Below are 17,463 nucleotides of genomic sequence, written 5' to 3'. Positions count from 1 at the left end.
TAATTTAAATAATTTTATTTATATTAATTATATTTTTTTATTTAATATTTATATTAAATAATATATTTTTATAATTATTATATTTTTACATTATATTAATATTTATAACAAATTTATTAATTTAAATATTTTATAAAAATTAATTAATAAATTATTTATTATTAAAATTATAATTATTAAATTAACCAAATTATATTTAATTTTAATTAATAATTTAAATATAATTTATATAAAATAAAAAATTTATTAATTATAATATTAATAAAAATAAATTAAAGATTTATAATATTTCGGTAATAATTTATATAATTAAAATAATTTTTTTAATAAATTTAATTTTTATTATAATAATAATTTTTAATAAAAAATAATTTTTAAAAAAAAAATAATTTTTAAAAAAAAAACGATTTTTAAAAGAAAAACAGTGGTTACTTAAGTAACAATTGTTTAAAAAATAACGTTACTTTTTTAATAAATAATATATATAAAAGATACGGTATTCCGTTAAGGAACCGTTTTTCAAAACCACCCTTTGCTGCTATGGTATTGTATTAAGAAACCGTTGGGAACGAATAAGGAATAAGTTCCCCGTTCAGCCTAGCCCGCCTAGCCCGCCTAGCCCGAAACTATGAAGGGCTAGCTCAGTGACAACACCCAAGGGCCAAACGTGGCCAATAACGTCTAATCCCAACTACAGAGTAGGTACATATGTGGTACCTTAAAAAGGTAATCCCCGCGTTAGGTACATCTAAAGGACATAAATGGGTTGCACTATCACATGTAAGTTTACACTAAAAACATAGTTACTTGATACTACCTACTAACGTCAACACTTTTTCCATAGCTCCCTATTCGCCTCAAGTTTTATTACATAGGACCTATTAGGACAGTGGCCAATCTTTAATATTCAAATCTATAACTTAAATCTCGTCCGTTCATTTATACCTATATATAATTCGTCTCAACTATAATTCGTCTCAACCTCTAGCAGGCATGTAATCAATGACAGAGTCTACGATTGATGTACCGTACATATGTGCTGTCTTCGTTATCGCATCGTCAGATTTTATTAATTTTAACACCGATTCACCATCACAATCACCTTCACGCACTTAACACAAAACCCAAGACAATTCCTAGCTTCACAATAGTGCGATATATGCAGCCTATTTATTTTAAACCACTTTTTCCATGTCGTCAAACACAGAAGCGGACCACAATGAAGACGAGAGTAAATCCTCCGAAGCTCTCATACCCCCTTCCGCCGAGCTACTGCCGCCTTCTTCGGGGAGAACTCTCCTGCCTAGTCCGATAGCGAGCGCCGTTAGCTTTGCTGCACGATCAACCTCCTTTGCTCTCCGCGTCGGTACTCTCATCGGCGGTTATGGTTTGGGTGCTGCGAAGTTCACGACACTTTCCAGCTTAGAGCTCGGCCGCGGTATTCTAGAGGGGATATTGAGTAGAGCCGGGAGGGACGTAATGACAAGGGCCCAGTCCGAGTTGGGTAGAACAGATGCCGAGTCTATCCTGGAAAGTAGTCTAGAAGGTTTACACCAGACAATGTCCCAAATCGTCTTCTGGACTGCGACTAGTTTTCACGTCACCGGTACAACCGTATCAACTGCTTCCCAAATATCTCAGTTGTTTCTGTCTGTTTTAGATCAATTTTTCGGCTCCACCGATTCTTCTAGAGCTATTGCAAGCATCATCACATTGATCCGTCGGGAATTTCAGAATCCCGCTACGGGCGTACAAGGGGAAAGAGTGGGGGTAATTGACCTTATACTTGGTTTATGCGGCCTGGCATATCTACAAAATTGGTGCAGAAAGATGATACAAGATGAGTCACGTCGCCTTGGTCAAGAAGAGATTATTTGGGATGTTGTCCTCCTCGATGATGGCGAACGAGTTGATATTGACGGCGAAGACCTACATATCAATAAGCATCACGGAGAACCCGATGTAGGTAGCCATGAAAACTTGATCGAAGCAGTCGAGCAGCACGGCGTCAGGTGGAATAGTGACGACGAGGATGGAATCCCCGAAGCCCAACTCAAGCGACAAATTTTAAGATCACTCCCTAAAGATGCTCAAGTATCTATTACTACTTCAACAACCACGACAAAGACGATCACTGTTGATATAAAAGGCAGTCCGCGAGTACCAATTTTATCACTACCTGGGGTTGATATCGTAAAAAGCGAAGTTAATAGCTCTGGAGATATCCCCGGAAACCGAGAGGCGGGGCCCGGCTATAGGGTTGTTTACAAGATAAGCCGGAATAAGGTGAGAAATATGGCTACTGATAGCGATGCCGAGGACGATACTCAGTCTAGGGTTGAAGTAGTTGACGATGGAGAGCTGCAGTCACCCAATAACATAGATACTCATCAGTCCGACCAGCCCCCTCCTGTCCCACCGAAAGCTGCACGTTCAACTTTCGCTTCGTCGGCGAAGGGAAAGGGCAATACTAGAAGCGATCATCTGGGCTATCAATCCAAGTCTGCTTCCAGTAACTCGGTTGGGTCGACTTTTGATTCAACTAAGGATCGTGCATCTCCAACTGTTTCTCCTAACCAGAGTCCTGAGCATGCCGCGAATCAGAAACGCACCAGAAAACCATTGGATGACGCTCGACAAAGTTCTCGTAGCACCCTTCCTGTCCCGACTTCGCCAACTAGCAGTAAATATCCGACTAAGAAGCTCGACTCGCCACCAAACGTGAAGGGTAATGAAAAGAGGAGTGGTATTCGAGATGTCTTTAGGAAGGGGTCGGTTTTATTGCACAGGGACTCGAGCTCGGAGAATCTCCAAACAAATAACAAATCAAAAGCAATAATGAAACCTCCTTGGGGTAGCAACAAGCCTTCGCAAAGTAGTAAGGTGTCGGCATCACATAGAAGAGACTATCCAGAAAGAAGTTCAAATCTGATACCGCATCGCGAGCTTCCTCGATCACCGCGCCGAGGGAGCCCGAACCACTTTTCCTCGAGAGACCTAGGCGATGGCGAGGGTACCTCCACTTTACATGGATCACCATTGCGAGCAAAATACGTATCGTCACAAGGCAGGAGGCCTAACTCGATTGTTTCTCTAGCTGATACCTTCTCGGTACACTCGTTTGAAAGCCGACCATCGTCTCCTTTATTTCAACGAAACGATCCCAGAGGCCATAGTAGCATATCGTACTCTGAAACCGGACACGATATGGGTACGCAGCATCTTCGCTCGCCGTCAAGGGGTCATAAAAGGACGACGTCAGAACATCGTGGTTTTCACAGCCCAAGCATATATACTCTTAAGACTAGAGATTCGCAAATGTCCTTAGCCCTATCCACGTTTCAGCAAAGAAGCGCATACAGTGATTCAGAGGCTGTCGATACTCTGCGACGTACGGGAACAGTTGGGGGGATGTTCCCTGACTTTCATATCCTAAGAAACATTACCCGATATAGTCGTTATGCGTCTGCTTCGTATGGGTCAAACTTTTTAAAAATGATGGGCATTGCAAAAGAGCTTCCCATCTTAAAAGCGTTGGACGAAACACATCAAGATGTGCGCTCATTCGCGCATCATACCGAGCTCCCGCCGGACAGCATCCTCCTGTCGTCATTTATTGACCCACAAGGCGGATCCGATTCCACTGGGTCTACCGACACAGGGGTACCCCTCGTACATACAATTGCAATCGATGAAGAGTCCAAGGCTGTTGTCTTGTCCTGCCGCGGTACGTTGGGTTTTGAAGATGTTTTAGCAGATATGATGTGCGAGTACGATGACCTGTTCTGGCGTGGGAAGCCGTATAAGGTCCATAAGGGCATCCATGCCTCTGCGCGGCGACTTCTATATGGGGGTGATGGAAGGGTACTCGCAACACTGAAAGAAGCTCTCGAGGAATTTTCGGACTATGGTCTAGTGCTTTGTGGCCATTCACTTGGTGGTGGCGTAACTGCGCTACTTGGAGCCATGCTCGCTGAGCCTGCTTCTAGTGGAACAGCATTTGTCACTTCAGCTGAACCCCATCAGAGACTACTTGCGAGCGGGCAGTCCCACCAAACCGCCTCCCATATATGTCTCCCGCCCGGCAGGCCCATTCATGTATATGCATATGGCCCGCCTTCTACCATGTCACCGTCCTTACAAAAAGCGACAAGGGGATTAATCACCAGTACGGTACACGGAAACGACCTTGTTCCATACTTGTCGCTTGGTGTCCTGCATGACTTCCAGGCTGTGGCGCTGGCATTCAAGACTGATAATAGCGAGGCGAAGGCAGAAGTACGGCGGCGAATCTGGGAGGGACTACAGTCGGGTCTGGCCGATAAATGGTATAACAACGGTCCAAAGCGGTCGCACGAAGAAGAAGATGAATGGGCATATGCTGCGCTTAAGACATTACGCGCTAGTATGATGAGTTCTAAACTGCTACCTCCTGGTGAGGTCTTCTCTATTGAGAGCACGCCAGCCCTTAGGAGAGACGCTTTCCTGCAAGCTGGTACTGGTCAGGTCGGGCGACCTGCGACCCGAGTCGTATTCAAGTATATTAGAGATGTGGAGGCTCGGTTTAGAGAAGTTAGATTTGGTTCTAGCATGTTGTTGGATCATAGCCCTGGACGGTATGAAGATGCTCTTCGCCGGCTCACATTAGGTGTTATGGATGCATGAAACGTCGTGGTTGGCTAGAGTGAGCGTACAAGATACCTCCTAGATCAGATAAAGACGGTGCCGGATCATAACCCTAAGTTTCTCGTATAGACGAAATCTTACGTGTCAAGGTATAGACAACTTATCTAGGTAAATATATAGGTACCTACATAACACACGTATGAAAAATAAAGATATATTATGAAGTGTAGTCGCTTGTTTCTTGGTCCAAATCCCCGAATGCCTGTCTATGATACAGCGCCTAGTTCGGGACGCTAACCCAGGTAATCCGAACTACATAGAACCTCGGCGTTCAATTGCATCTAAATAGTATGACTGCGAAGAAGAGTGTCGTATACGGTAAGTGGGACGGAGCTAAAGTAGGCGGACGGGCGGTTAAATAGGGATAAATTGGAAGAAGACGGACGTCCATTCCGCCGGGATGAGAGAAGAGCGATCGTCACCAGTCCTTATAAGTGCTTTAGTGGGTGTATAAATCGCGTGATACGATGAACTTGAATGAACCCGCGCGGCACAAAACAAGATAAGTATAAGTTCATCTGTATTTCAGATTCATATCTATATAATCTTAGATTGTAAACCTAGCAATAGTCCAAAGACAAACCCCTCAACACCAAGAATCCTCTCCACTTCCCCATCCTCCTCGGGGTATCAGAACCCCGCAGAGTATCGTGAATAGAGCGTGGTCAAGTATTAAAAGCCAACTACTTGCATAATAGCTTTACATACCTTAGGTACCTAAGGTAGGTACTCGGCTAGAGTTGAACAAGGGGAATATCTAAGATTAAAAGATATCTACAGAACCAAGATGTCGCCCCCCCTAATAACACACCTTTACACCGCGGATCCTTCCGCCCACGTCTTCGACGGAAAGCTATACATCTACCCGTCGCATGACCGCGAGACTGATATCCAATTCAACGACAATGGCGATCAGTATGACATGGCCGACTACCACGTCTTCTCGCTTGACTCTCTCGACGCCTACGCATCATCCCCCTCTTCCGCCTCTGCAGAGCCACCTAAAGTAACGGACCATGGTGTCGTACTACGTACGGAAGACGTCCCATGGGTTAGTAAACAATTATGGGCTCCCGACGCAGCCCGTCGCAAGGGCAAATATTACTTGTACTTCCCAGCGCGTGGTAAGAACTCGGTGTTCCGCATCGGCGTCGCCAGCGGCAATACCCCTGTTGGTCCTTTTGTCCCGGAACCAGAACCTATCCCGGGTAGTTTTAGTATTGACCCTGCGTCTTTCGTGGACGACGATGCCGACGAATCTGCATATTTGTACTTCGGCGGCCTATGGGGCGGACAGCTACAATGCTATCAGAAGGGCAACGGACCCGAGCACTTCGACGCAGAATGGCTCGGGCCAAAAGAACCCTCGGGACCAGGGATCAAGGCGCTGTTCCCGAAGGTAGCTAAACTGGCGGACGACATGCGATCATTCGAGGGACCCGTGCAGGATCTTGTCATTCTAGCACCGGAAACCGGCGAGCCAATTGACGCAGACGACCACGACCGACGGTTTTTCGAGGCTGCGTGGATGCATAAACGGGGGAACGTTTACTACTTTAGTTATTCGACAGGAGACACGCACTACCTGGCGTACGCGACGGGATCAAGCCCGCTCGGGCCATTCACATACGCGGGGCGCCTGCTTGAGCCGGTGCTAGGCTGGACGACGCACCATTCGGTGGTCGAATTCCAGGGCCGCTGGTGGCTGTTCCACCATGACTGCGAGCTTAGCAAGGGCGTGAACCACTTGAGGTCTGTGAAGGTGAAGGAGATTTTCTATGATAAGGATGGGAAGATAGTAGGGGAAAAGCCTGCGGAGTGAGGTGAGCTCTAGAAGGATGAGTTCTTACCTTATAACGAAGCTGGGAGGCTGGGAAGCTAGGTATCTATCTACCTAGGTAGGTATTTACCTAAGGTATATAATAATAACTGCTCTAGAGCGTCGATCTGAGCTATGGAACTACTCAATATACAGTGACAACAGCCCTTGTTGAAAATTGATTGATCTACCTGTATTTAATTGCTATGGTGGTTGTCAATCTCTTCAAACGGAATAGTACTACACCCCCTTGCTGGCCACGGCGAATATGAGATGGAGATGCGTCAGCACTGAGCTCAACTGCCGTAGGTACTGACTTCGTGTGTCTACCTAATATCTACACTCTTAAGGTGTAAGTAACCCTCCCCGAATAAGTACCTAACGACAGTCGATCGTCTTTGTCATGCTCCTTTACAATATCCATCCAGCCGTATTATACTTCACGCTGAGTTGAAGTTGCCTTGGGAATAATCCTCATAAAAACAAGGCGCTGTGGACACTTCTGCATTCTCATAGTACGGTTAAGGGGCAACTCACCCCTCATGAGGACGGAGGCTTCTTGATGACTTTCGGATACCGAGATCCAGCGCTGAAAGGGGGGTAGGGCATCTCTACGACCGACCAACAGTTGATTGCATCATTCTTAAACGTGGGAACTATAATCGGCGTTTTCTTCATTACACCGTTTGGTCGCTATTTTGGTCGCAGGCATGGGATATGGATGGGCGCCATTATCGCTTTCGCCGGATGTGCTACTCAGATAGTGGCGACTTCAATTGCCACCTTGTGTGTTGGGAGGGCGTTGATGGGAGCTTCAAACGCCTTCTTCATCACCTTTTCAAACGCGTACATCGTCGAGTGCGCGCCTCCACGGCTACGTGCAGTTTGCTCCGCTATGTTCGCCGTCACTATCAACATTGGGACTATTCTTGGGGCCATCGTCGACGAAAGGACATCTCATATTATGGGCAAGCTTTCCTACCAGATTCCCCTCGCCTGTCTGTTCATATTTCCTACATTGCTGAGTATTTTCGTGTTCTTTATTCCGGAATCCCCCCGGTGGTTGGTACTTCATGACCGCCGCGAGGAGGCTGAGAAGTCGCTCGCTTTTCTTCGTGGCGACTCTCTCGACCTAGAGTTTCTCCAGGAGGAGTTCGTTGAGATCATCCGGGGGGTAGATGAAGAGAAGTCGAACACGTCTGGATCTAGCATAATCAATATTTTCAAGGGCACTAATCTACGTCGCACGATGCTATGCGTGGCCGTCGCGGTTTCACGCGCTTCTTCAGGTGTATGGGTATTCTTGTCTTACGGTGTAAGCCCCCTATCTCTCCGATGCACTGCTCGCCTCGCGTCGTCTAACGTTGCTCCAAGACCTACTTTTACCAGCAAGCCGGAGTCGATGATGTCTTCAAAATTAGTATCTACTCCATGGTAGTTCAGCTTGTCGGTGTCACAGCCGGCTTGTACTGCGCATACAAAGTCTGGGGTCGTCGTACCATGCTTCTTATAGGGACCGGTTCGGCAGTCATAGCTATGGTTGGACCAGCAATAAGGAGCCACAATCGCGCCCGGCACACCAGGAGCTGCAAGAGTATTCCTCGCCTTTAACTTCTTTTACGTTATTACATACAGCAGTTTCGCTGGATCAATGACGTGGCCTATATCGGCGGAAGTGGTGAACTCGAGATTGCGGGTGCTCACGTTATCCTTTGCCACCGGTGTAGATTATGTATTTGCTTGTAAGTTGTCTTGCCTCGTGGCGTAGTGTGACATAGCATTTCATATTGTAGAACATGAACAACTAGGCTGACCGAAATTCTAGGGTTAATCTCGTTTTGCTCGCCATACTTCATTAATCCCACCGCCTTGAATTGGGGTGCCAAGTATTGCTGGATATGGGCGGCGTCCAATGTCTTAACCTTCGTGAGGATCCTGGCGCATATGAGGCTTAGGATGTTTCCTTGCTAATTGGCTGTTTAGTCTTCTTCTGGCTATTTCTACCAGATATGAAAGGTAGATCCTTGGAGGAGATTGACGAATTATTTGAGAAACGGGTGTCCACTAGGGACTTTCCCACGTTTGAGTGCCAGTCTTCCTCTCAGGCTCACGATATCGCATTGCATAATATAGAAGAAGCAAAGGTAGCGGTTACACAAGCTGAGAGAGTTGACTAAAAACAATAATACAATGAGGTATTTTTTGCACTGAGAAATATAATCCAGGTCTATCTACTCCTTTGAATATATAACCAACTGTTCAAGGTACCTTACTAGGTATCATACGTCAAATATGTATCTAAAACGGGATATATGTATATGGCCTTGCTTCTTCCTACCTTAGGTATCCAAGTTATCTACCTCTATATATCGACATAAAGTTTCGGTATAAGACTTTTTAATTGAAGTCCTCGGTGGACATAGTCGTATAAGAGCTGAGGAATATAATCATAGTAGATCTTTGATGACTACAGTAGGTAATCCCTTTGGGCGTCAAATAGTATAACTTTGAAGAATGTCATTGCATATGGTACGGCTACGGAGCGGGAGAAACACATACATATGCAAGCAATGCAGCTTTTCGGTGTGCAGTCCTGATTTAAGGCGAGGACTGCATGTCCTCATGGCCATTCCATGTGATAGGGTTAATATACCAGGGGCTTGGCCCCAAATGTAACCCACCCAGAAGGACTAGAACAAATGGGATTTTCCAAGATCGGGCTTCGCATTATCTATAACCTACCTACATATAACTTACATCTGCAGGTGATTTGCATTAGTGGCAGTCATATGTTGCACCCGCCAGAAGGGTGTAATGCCTGTATCCGCCTAGATGCCGAGCCGTTGGCAACCCAACTGCATGTAGGCTGGCACCTATCACGATAGGGCAGCGGAAGCGTCATATGAGTTAAACCAATGTCAGACGACGATGCGATCCAATTCTGCTGCATATGGATTGGTGTGGGATGTTCCAACGTGTCGTAGACGGACAGGTTAACATACGCGGGGCTGTTCCCGTATGACGGGTCGTCGATAAAATACCTAACGATCGCCCTCCTTGGGACCCAGTTCCAAAGTAATGCTTCTCCAGGACTGGATCGTGATTCTTGGATCCGATTCGTGATACCAAAGTCTGGGCTATCTTTATACTTCCGAGATGTCCGCGAACTCTACAACATTGGTAGTTACCGCGGGCCTAGAGTATTCGAGTGTCGTAAGGAGACAGGTCACGTTGACGCAGACTATAATATACCCGGATGCGACATCTACCGCCGTCGTAACTCTCGACCGAGGTGCCACACCGACGAACACTCCGGCTCCGAGTTGGAACGCGGGCGCTGCTTCATCTGACGGTCTCAGTCAACAACAGATTGGTATCATCATAGGGTGTTGCATCGGGGCCGCCGTTCTCGGGATAGTCTTATGGTGCTGCTGCACAAACAGATGTGGTTGTAGGCCTTACAGTGTCTATAACAACGGCGAGAACGATATAATATACTTTTCGGATGATATGGAAGAGGTTACTATTGCCGAGCCGCAAAGAAGTTACTGGCCAGGATTCCCTCGATCGATATCCCCACCGGCTACCCCTACCTATATCGCAACGGATACGGGTCCTCAGTGGACGGCGTATGAGGCGTCGAGAAGATATCGCCCAAGCTATTACGAGGGCTAAATATCATCGTTAATATTCAACTGGTTGCCTATCATAGTGTTTCCACCCAAAGTAAAGGACCTATTTACGGCCTCTGGTCTGCTTTACTGGTGGACTATCACGCCACGGATTTCTTTGGTACAGCTTCCAGGCGAACCCGGTTAAGGTAAAGCAACCTACAGCCCCCCCTAAATTCTTCTTTTTACGCCAGAGAGCTGACATGATGTGAGTGCTAGTGCGCATGCTATGGATTTTAAATAATTTGAACTTGATTTCTTGGTGGAGGATGATACCCTTTTCAAAACTTGTTGATGTTATTGTAAACATTTATTACTGTCGGAAAAGCCAGTGTATGAGCTTGGATACAACCGCATATATAGGGGCTACGACTACAAACTTTTCCTAGACAAATATATACCCGCATTCCTAAATTTATTGTATGCCTACTTCTTCAAAAGCACGTTAGGGGTTTGTTCAGACACGCCATTTCATTCGTATTAATAGCAGGGATGTGTCAGGATTTATACCCGTCGATTGATGTCATACACAGAGTGAGTGTCTAGGATAGGTAGACCAAGTAAATAGTAGTATTGATCTTGTAACGCCTGGCCTTCTATCCTCTTACGAGGGCGCTTCGCGCCTCTTATATAGTAGATAGACCCCTGTTAGCTACCCCTGACCCATAATACCCTGACAGGATGGCTCTACAATATGACCACATAAATTTCCTACCGTCTACTTTTTGGAAAGAAGTTCGCTACAGAGAAAATAACTTAGTAATGCTACGAAAATACAGCATGATGGGGTTGCCGTGGCCTACTATGTAGTATTTTCCGTTTCTTCGTACTTATACTCGTATTCGCACCGTAGGTCGGATTATATTCGTGTATTATATTCCTATCCTACATGCATCCCCCGCAACTAGACATTACATTCAATATAGGTCGACATCTATTTTATACTAGTATGGGATCTTCTGATTCCCCGCGTGAGTAGGATAACTTTAGGTAGCATTAGAAAAAACTTTAGAACTGAATAGGAAATTTCATGATGCCCAGGAAATTATCCTTACAACTCATTACAACTTACAGAGTCGGTAGGCCTCAGGTTCTCCACGCGGGAAATGAGAATTTAGGATATATAAGGTAGGTAGTTACCTCTTATAGCTCTTTGAACTTCCGTTGATTTCTACCATCAACTAAACCAATGATGCAACTATTTGGTCAACGCCCTCTCATGGCTTTAGTAATTGGGATTAGGACTTACGTTGATAATTGGGAATGGGGCCAATATAATGATCACTTTGGGGTCCAAATATTCGACAACGTGACACTTGAGCGTACATATAAACGCTCTATATTTGATTTCGTCAACTTTATCAAGGCACATGGTGAGTCTTAGTATATAGATAAACTAAGGTGGACTAAATTTGTTCCCTTGACTACCTCTTAATACAATCTACTGGGTATTTGGTATTTTATAAGACAACAATTACAAACTTGATGTTGAACATAAACAATACCTACCTACCTAGGTAGTCTACACCAGTGAGGCTATTATAATAGGTGCTGACTTCCTATGCTTAGGTTTACTAATATATCTTTATACTTAATCCTCAACTTTTATAAACCTAGGTTCAGGTCTAGTATCGACTGTACAGTGTCCCTGACGCTTTTTTCCAAAGACATGTACTCCAATTCCAGAACTCTCTTAGACTTGCCGTTGTCGAAGCTATCGACTTCACCAGGTAAGTCATCTGGTATGTCTCTGGGGGGAAGGCGTGCTTCAAACTCTGGATATGACTTGCGGATCGAGTCCACAATCCGCTTATTCGAGAAATGACCGCCCACGATGTAGAACCGGTTCCCACCAGCCTCTGGCACAGTTACGGCCTTGAGGTGCGCACGAGCCACATCACGGACATCAACGAAGGTGAAGACTGGCGCCGTAGAAGGCATATCTTTCTTCATCTTTCCCTGTAGCATATCCCGGATACGATGATTAGATGTGTTCATGACGTCCAAACTCGGAAGGTTGCGTTGCACAGGGCCGAACGTGTAGGTACAGTTAATGACAACGAGATCAAACTTCGGCCTCTCGGTTTCCATAAAGGCCCATGCAGCTTTTTCGGAAAGCGTCTAAATTTGATTTAGTGAATGACCCCGACGATAATAATAAGTGTATATGCTATACCTTGCTGACTACATAAGCTTTGTTGAGATCCTTGACGTGCTCCAAAGTCCACGGAGCCCAACATGTCTCATCATATACCTTCGCGTGATTGAGAGGGTTGATCATTGCTGCGCTAGAAGATGTAATCACTACGCGCTTTACAGTAGTCGCGTGCGCCGCAATTGACTTGAGAATTCCTGTTGTCCCCTTAATTGCTGGGTCTAAAAAGTCCTTGATCGGATCCTGAACATTGAGATGGTAAGGGGATGCAGTATGGATAACATAGTCAAAGATTGTTCCTTGAGTGAATGCCTATAATATACTATTAGATGTTTCGTTTCTACTTTGATTCGGTTTCTCTCAAGACATACAGAGTCAAAGGCATTCTCCTTTGCAACATCTCCTATAATGATGTAGGAGAGCTTGTTGCGCTGAGCAGGGCTGGCTGATTCTACAATTCTGCGACCCTTTTCATCCGATCTAGCTGTTGTAACAACCCTGAACCTGCATAACGAGTAAGCGTATAAGGCATTGGGGTGGGAAAGGAATAATACCCATTATCCAAAAGTTCGTCAATGATATGAGATGCAATGAACCCGCTCCCCCCTACACCCAATCAATCCGTCAGATTATCTGCCCACCTCGGTACCTTAGGTACCTCTTAAGGTAGGTATTTAACGATGAAGGATAGGTAGTCAGGTTAACTCACCCGTCACTAGTACTACTCCTTTCGTTGGCCCAGTAGGATTATTCATTTCCTTCATACTTAGGGTATACCAAGATATCAAGAAATGAAAGTTGCTTTTCTTTCATACAACGATATAAAGCGCCTCCATAAGTGATTTGACAAAGGGGGGGATATCCGCCTTCTGTCACACCCCCTCCGGTGTTCCGACGCATCTACCCCAATCAACACCGAAAGAAGCAATGTGACGTTGGAGCTCGTAGCAAATACCTACGATAATTATTAGCACACTGAGGCGGCTTTGAGGATGGATACTACTCATCCTCGGTACCTAACGAATACCGTCGTCCAGTCAAGCCTCCTGTTCCTTTATTGGATACTGAGGATCTGGACTGGCGGCATTCCCTATCTTAAGTCCGGATATGTTTCTTCTCCCTCATAGAGTGCGCATCGTTAAACACTCGTATACAAACTTTGTCGATAGACCGTTATCGTAATGTCGGCACCAAGAGACACGAAGCGCATCCATGTTGCCATAATTGGGGGTGGCATCACGGGGGTTATATTAGCATTGGGTCTACAGAAACGAGGTGTTGACTACGTGCTTTATGATAGAGCTTCAGCGTTCACAGAGATTGGAGCCGGTATCGGCTTCAGTCCTAACGCAGAGCGTGCTTTAACAGTCGTTGACCCTGAGGTACACCGCATCTACAAGCAAGTCACACCACCAACCAAAGGCGAGGAATATTTTCAGTGGATTGACGGCAAAACGAATGAGTTCGCAGCAAGGCTATTGATCGGTGTCGACTGTTTTCAGGGAGGTCGACGTTTCGACTTCCTAGAGGCATGGTCTAACTTAGTTGACAAACATAGGGTCAAGTTTGGGAAGTCGATAGTGTCGGCTACCCAAAACGATAACGGGGAGGTATCGTTGAAATTCGGAGATGGAACTATCGAGAAAGCTGACATCGGTAACGACTTTCTAAGCAATGCTCTAGAGATTGATGCTAATAAGAATACCTAGTTATTGGTTGCGATGGCATCCATTCACGGGTCCGCCAACTCATATTGGGGGAAGAAAATCCTGCATCATATCCCTCATATACAAATAAATATTGTTTCCGGGCTCTGGTTCCTATGGACAAGGCCCGGGCAGTGTTGGGGGAGGAGAGGACTACAGGCGGAGCGAGCTCATTGAATAGGCTCATGTATAACGGTCCAGGAGCGCATGTTATTAACTACCCCGTTGCAAAAGGACAGTTCATGAATATATTGCTCGTCATGACTGACCCAAACCCTTGGCGTACTAGCGACGGAAAACACACGGCTCTAGGAGATAAGGCGGACGCTATTCGCGCATATGCGGACTGGCATCCATCTGTGAAAGCAATAATAGACCTGCTACCCGACGAATTGCAGAAGTGGGCTATCTTTGACATGTTTGAGCATCCAGCACCACGCTACAATCTCGGCTGTATAGCTATTGCAGGGGATGCTGCTCATGCCGCTGGTCCTCATCTCGGCTCTGGTGCTGGCTTCGGAATAGAGGATTCCTTAGTTCTAGCAAGCCTGCTTGAAGCCGTCAACACAAAGCTTGAGGGCCAGACCAACAAGACAAAGGCCGAGCTATGCCATGCTTCCCTCGTTGCATATAACAATGCTAGATATGATCGTACTCAGTGGCTCGTCGGCGCTACCCGGGAGGCTTGTGCGTTGTTTCACTGGCAAGACGAGAACGTAGGCGACGACTTTGGAAAGTTCCTCCCCGAAATAAGCAAACGTTTTCATAAAATATGGGATAACGATATTATCGAGATGGTCAGAGAAGCACTAGTGGAATTTGATCAAACGTTAGATGAGAAGCCAAATGGGAAAACATTGCTCCCCAACTGAATCGGGATCAAGGAGGCTATCAATTCACCATAAAACTACCTACATTAGAAAGCTTGCTACCACTACAATTGAGCGATTAAGTTAACTTGGAAATGTCCAGTTCATTCACAATGTCTCTATAACCAGGTTATCTCAAAAGTATAGTTCTAATATAAATATTACAACTCGGTAAACCGTATGCTACGTGCCTCTCACATATTCTGTGGGGATCTCCCAAAGTCGTAACTTGCTAAACCTGTTGTAAAAATACTAAAATTGCAATATTCCCCTAGTTCATGGACCTTTTCCCCCACCATAACGCCGTCTTTAAGGCGCGTATAGGTACTATATTCATACAGATGGTTCCAATAAGTATCTGATGGGTTGATGTCGAGGCTCATCTGGCGTAGAAGAGCTAAGTACCTAAGGTAAGGAATCACGGACGAGATCGTGTCGTTGGATAAATATCATCGTTATTGAATATCGCTGTAGTAAATGGTAGTGTCGGATTATATTGTACGCCGGGCGCAGTCGTTGCAAGGGCGATCTCCTCGTCCATTTTTATCCAAGAGTCCCCTTCTAGACGCGAGGGCTGACTTAGCGGCTCAACACTGGAATGACCAGGTGTACTTCTATGTCCAGACCTCTTCCGTCGAGCAACACGCAGAGAGCCGTAGATGGTCGGTGCATTTGCAACGAAACACGAGACAAACATCTGAACCGACGCCCATAAACTCCGCGTAGTTTGAGACGAGTCCTCGTTAAATACCAGGACTACCCTGATTATGGTGATAGCAATACACAATGTGCCAAGCGCAAATAAGGAGTAGAGGGAAATATATTCTGTTAAAGTCCGTTTCCTTAGGCAAATTAAGGGGTACGCGATGAAGAGGAGCAATAGGTCGATGACGATGTTGGCTATTCCCTGGATAAGCAACTGGACGTAGGCTCGCACACAGTGCCCTGGGTTGGGGTTAATTTGCCAGTATAAGCTGATCGGACGGCATTCAAGGAATGTTGCTAGCACAATGGCGACGAAGGTTACGACCACGGTGACCCAAGCTGTCTTGGTAAGACGATCTGCCCATGTTATTCCCGAGGTTATTCTTGAATAGAACAAGAGCAGAAGGCAAATCTGAAACCACAGTGCTGCTGTAAAAAGAACTCTAGCCAACAAGACAAGAATGCTGCCAGTTTTTAAGCGACTTGTATCGTAATAATCAGAGAGGTGCGGGTCGTGCAAAACTTCGTTGGTCGTTCCAAATCTCAGATAAAAGTTGTTGGCGATGACCCTCCCAATAATCATCAGTATCGAAAGTACGACGAAGACGAAACTGAGGTCGATAGGCTCGCGTCGCCATCGAGATACGATTACTCGACTGACTAAGATGGCAACCGACAATGCCGCGCACGCATAACCGACATCCTGGGCTTCGTACAAATCGTACCGCATCGTGTCATGTTTTCGGGAAGCAGTTGCTCCAACGCAGCCTAATTATTATGAATACATTATATTGGTAAAGGAACGCAGTGCCACGTTCCTGGGAGCGAGGATGTATGTTGAGCAGTTGAAAAACAATACCGGATCCAGACGTAGAAGGCTTGGAGTAAGATGGTGAGATAAATACCTACCTCACTTATTCATAACCCCAGGACTCTACGCATGAATAAGAACGAGCTAAAGTTATTAACGGCGTTATGTAAACTCGAGCTATTCTGACTAATTTTGGTCGAGCCTAGTCGAATTCACCTCCACCCTCAACTTAAGAGGACCGTTCTCAAGGCTAACTACTAGTCTTATTAGTATATGTACTGGCGCAACTGAATACCACCGAAGCAGCATAAGATAGAGAATAGAGACGGCACCCTTGTTCGGTCCGTAGTGTCGGGGCCCGGGGGCGAAAGGATCTACAAGGTATTCTGCTACTCATATTTACGCCATCGAGGATCATAGAAGTCATCATAGGTGTGGAGACGATGATGAATCCTACCTCTATATAATGGTGGAATACGGCAACGCGCGCTGACTTCTATACATGCTGTTGGTTCTTCGCAAACGCTGATTGGAACCCAACATGCTCTTCTTACCGCTAGAGGCGGTCTATAAGAGGTAGGTAGATTCTAGCAATCTTAGGTCATCCCAACGCATGAAAGAAAAACTTTTCATCAGCGTTCGTCCTCTGCCAGTCTGTTAGTCTGGCAGGTCGGGGAAGAGCCGAGCGAAGGTGGTGGTGGCTGGGCAAGCTAAAAAAAAAATGCAAATACAACACTGGTCAGGGGCTGTTCACCCCCTGACGCTGTACATCATTTATTCCCCAAATCCCAACTATGCCTGCTAGCCTCATGCTCGGGGAACGTAGCCGAAATACTGGGTTCGCCAAATAAGTTAGACTTTTACATACCACTTACCCAAACTTGGATACGCACATGGGAAGATTTCTTAGCAACATGATGTTAACTTTCGATGTCCTCACTTCTCGCATTATAGAAGAAATATAGCCTTAGGAGTTTTGCAAGCATTTTACATATCAGAATAGCGGCCAACACTTCTCCCAAAGAGCAAATCGGCTCGTGG

At 45.6% G+C, this 17,463-nt stretch overlaps 7 protein-coding genes across 7 annotated transcripts; 5 read left to right on the top strand and 2 right to left on the bottom strand.

Moving 5' to 3' along the window:
- The first annotated feature begins 832 nt into the window (after window positions 1-832).
- F4817DRAFT_354494 (uncharacterized protein) lies at window positions 833-4,964 on the top strand. The gene has a single exon (XM_049305529.1). It carries the CDS (start codon window positions 1,192-1,194, stop codon window positions 4,663-4,665), a length of 3,474 nt encoding a protein of 1,157 aa, XP_049153647.1. The 5' UTR covers window positions 833-1,191; the 3' UTR covers window positions 4,666-4,964.
- Window positions 4,965-5,035: 71 nt separating this feature from the next.
- F4817DRAFT_354490 (glycoside hydrolase family 43 protein) lies at window positions 5,036-6,775 on the top strand. The gene has a single exon (XM_049305528.1). It carries the CDS (start codon window positions 5,474-5,476, stop codon window positions 6,506-6,508), a length of 1,035 nt encoding a protein of 344 aa, XP_049153646.1. The 5' UTR covers window positions 5,036-5,473; the 3' UTR covers window positions 6,509-6,775.
- On the top strand, window positions 6,774-8,682 carry F4817DRAFT_362698 (general substrate transporter; the record flags this gene model as incomplete). Its single annotated transcript, XM_049306555.1, has 7 exons — window positions 6,774-6,810; window positions 6,856-6,857; window positions 7,110-7,820; window positions 7,880-8,024; window positions 8,062-8,247; window positions 8,331-8,431; window positions 8,461-8,682. The coding sequence occupies 7 exons, from the start codon at window positions 6,774-6,776 to the stop codon at window positions 8,680-8,682; spliced, it is 1,404 nt and encodes a 467-aa protein (XP_049153645.1).
- A 567-nt stretch (window positions 8,683-9,249) lies between these two features.
- F4817DRAFT_354486 (uncharacterized protein) lies at window positions 9,250-10,777 on the top strand. Its single transcript, XM_049305527.1, has 2 exons — window positions 9,250-10,325; window positions 10,396-10,777. The coding sequence occupies exon 1, from the start codon at window positions 9,662-9,664 to the stop codon at window positions 10,178-10,180; it is 519 nt and encodes a 172-aa protein (XP_049153644.1). The 5' UTR covers window positions 9,250-9,661; the 3' UTR covers window positions 10,181-10,325; window positions 10,396-10,777.
- Window positions 10,778-11,781: 1,004 nt separating this feature from the next.
- F4817DRAFT_362696 (ketoreductase) lies at window positions 11,782-13,086 on the bottom strand (the record flags this gene model as incomplete). Its single annotated transcript, XM_049306554.1, has 5 exons — window positions 11,782-12,297; window positions 12,353-12,643; window positions 12,703-12,835; window positions 12,886-12,937; window positions 13,041-13,086. 5 exons carry the CDS (start codon window positions 13,084-13,086, stop codon window positions 11,782-11,784), a joined length of 1,038 nt encoding a protein of 345 aa, XP_049153643.1.
- A 426-nt stretch (window positions 13,087-13,512) lies between these two features.
- Window positions 13,513-14,909, top strand: F4817DRAFT_321358 (FAD/NAD(P)-binding domain-containing protein; the record flags this gene model as incomplete). Its single annotated transcript, XM_049301280.1, has 2 exons — window positions 13,513-13,987; window positions 14,041-14,909. The coding sequence occupies 2 exons, from the start codon at window positions 13,513-13,515 to the stop codon at window positions 14,907-14,909; spliced, it is 1,344 nt and encodes a 447-aa protein (XP_049153642.1).
- A 189-nt stretch (window positions 14,910-15,098) lies between these two features.
- On the bottom strand, window positions 15,099-16,651 carry F4817DRAFT_28488 (uncharacterized protein). Its single transcript, XM_049299585.1, has 2 exons — window positions 16,521-16,651; window positions 15,099-16,379 (listed from the first exon to the last, which is right to left on the bottom strand). The coding sequence occupies exon 2, from the start codon at window positions 16,339-16,341 to the stop codon at window positions 15,325-15,327; it is 1,017 nt and encodes a 338-aa protein (XP_049153641.1). The 5' UTR covers window positions 16,342-16,379; window positions 16,521-16,651; the 3' UTR covers window positions 15,099-15,324.
- Between the last annotated feature and the right edge of the window lie 812 nt (window positions 16,652-17,463).

This window comes from Daldinia loculata (genome assembly GCF_022478755.1).
Source record: "Daldinia loculata strain CBS 113971 unplaced genomic scaffold F4817scaffold_111, whole genome shotgun sequence".
Classification (NCBI taxonomy): domain Eukaryota; kingdom Fungi; phylum Ascomycota; class Sordariomycetes; order Xylariales; family Hypoxylaceae; genus Daldinia; species Daldinia loculata.
This window is presented reverse-complemented; position numbering and strand designations above follow the sequence as displayed.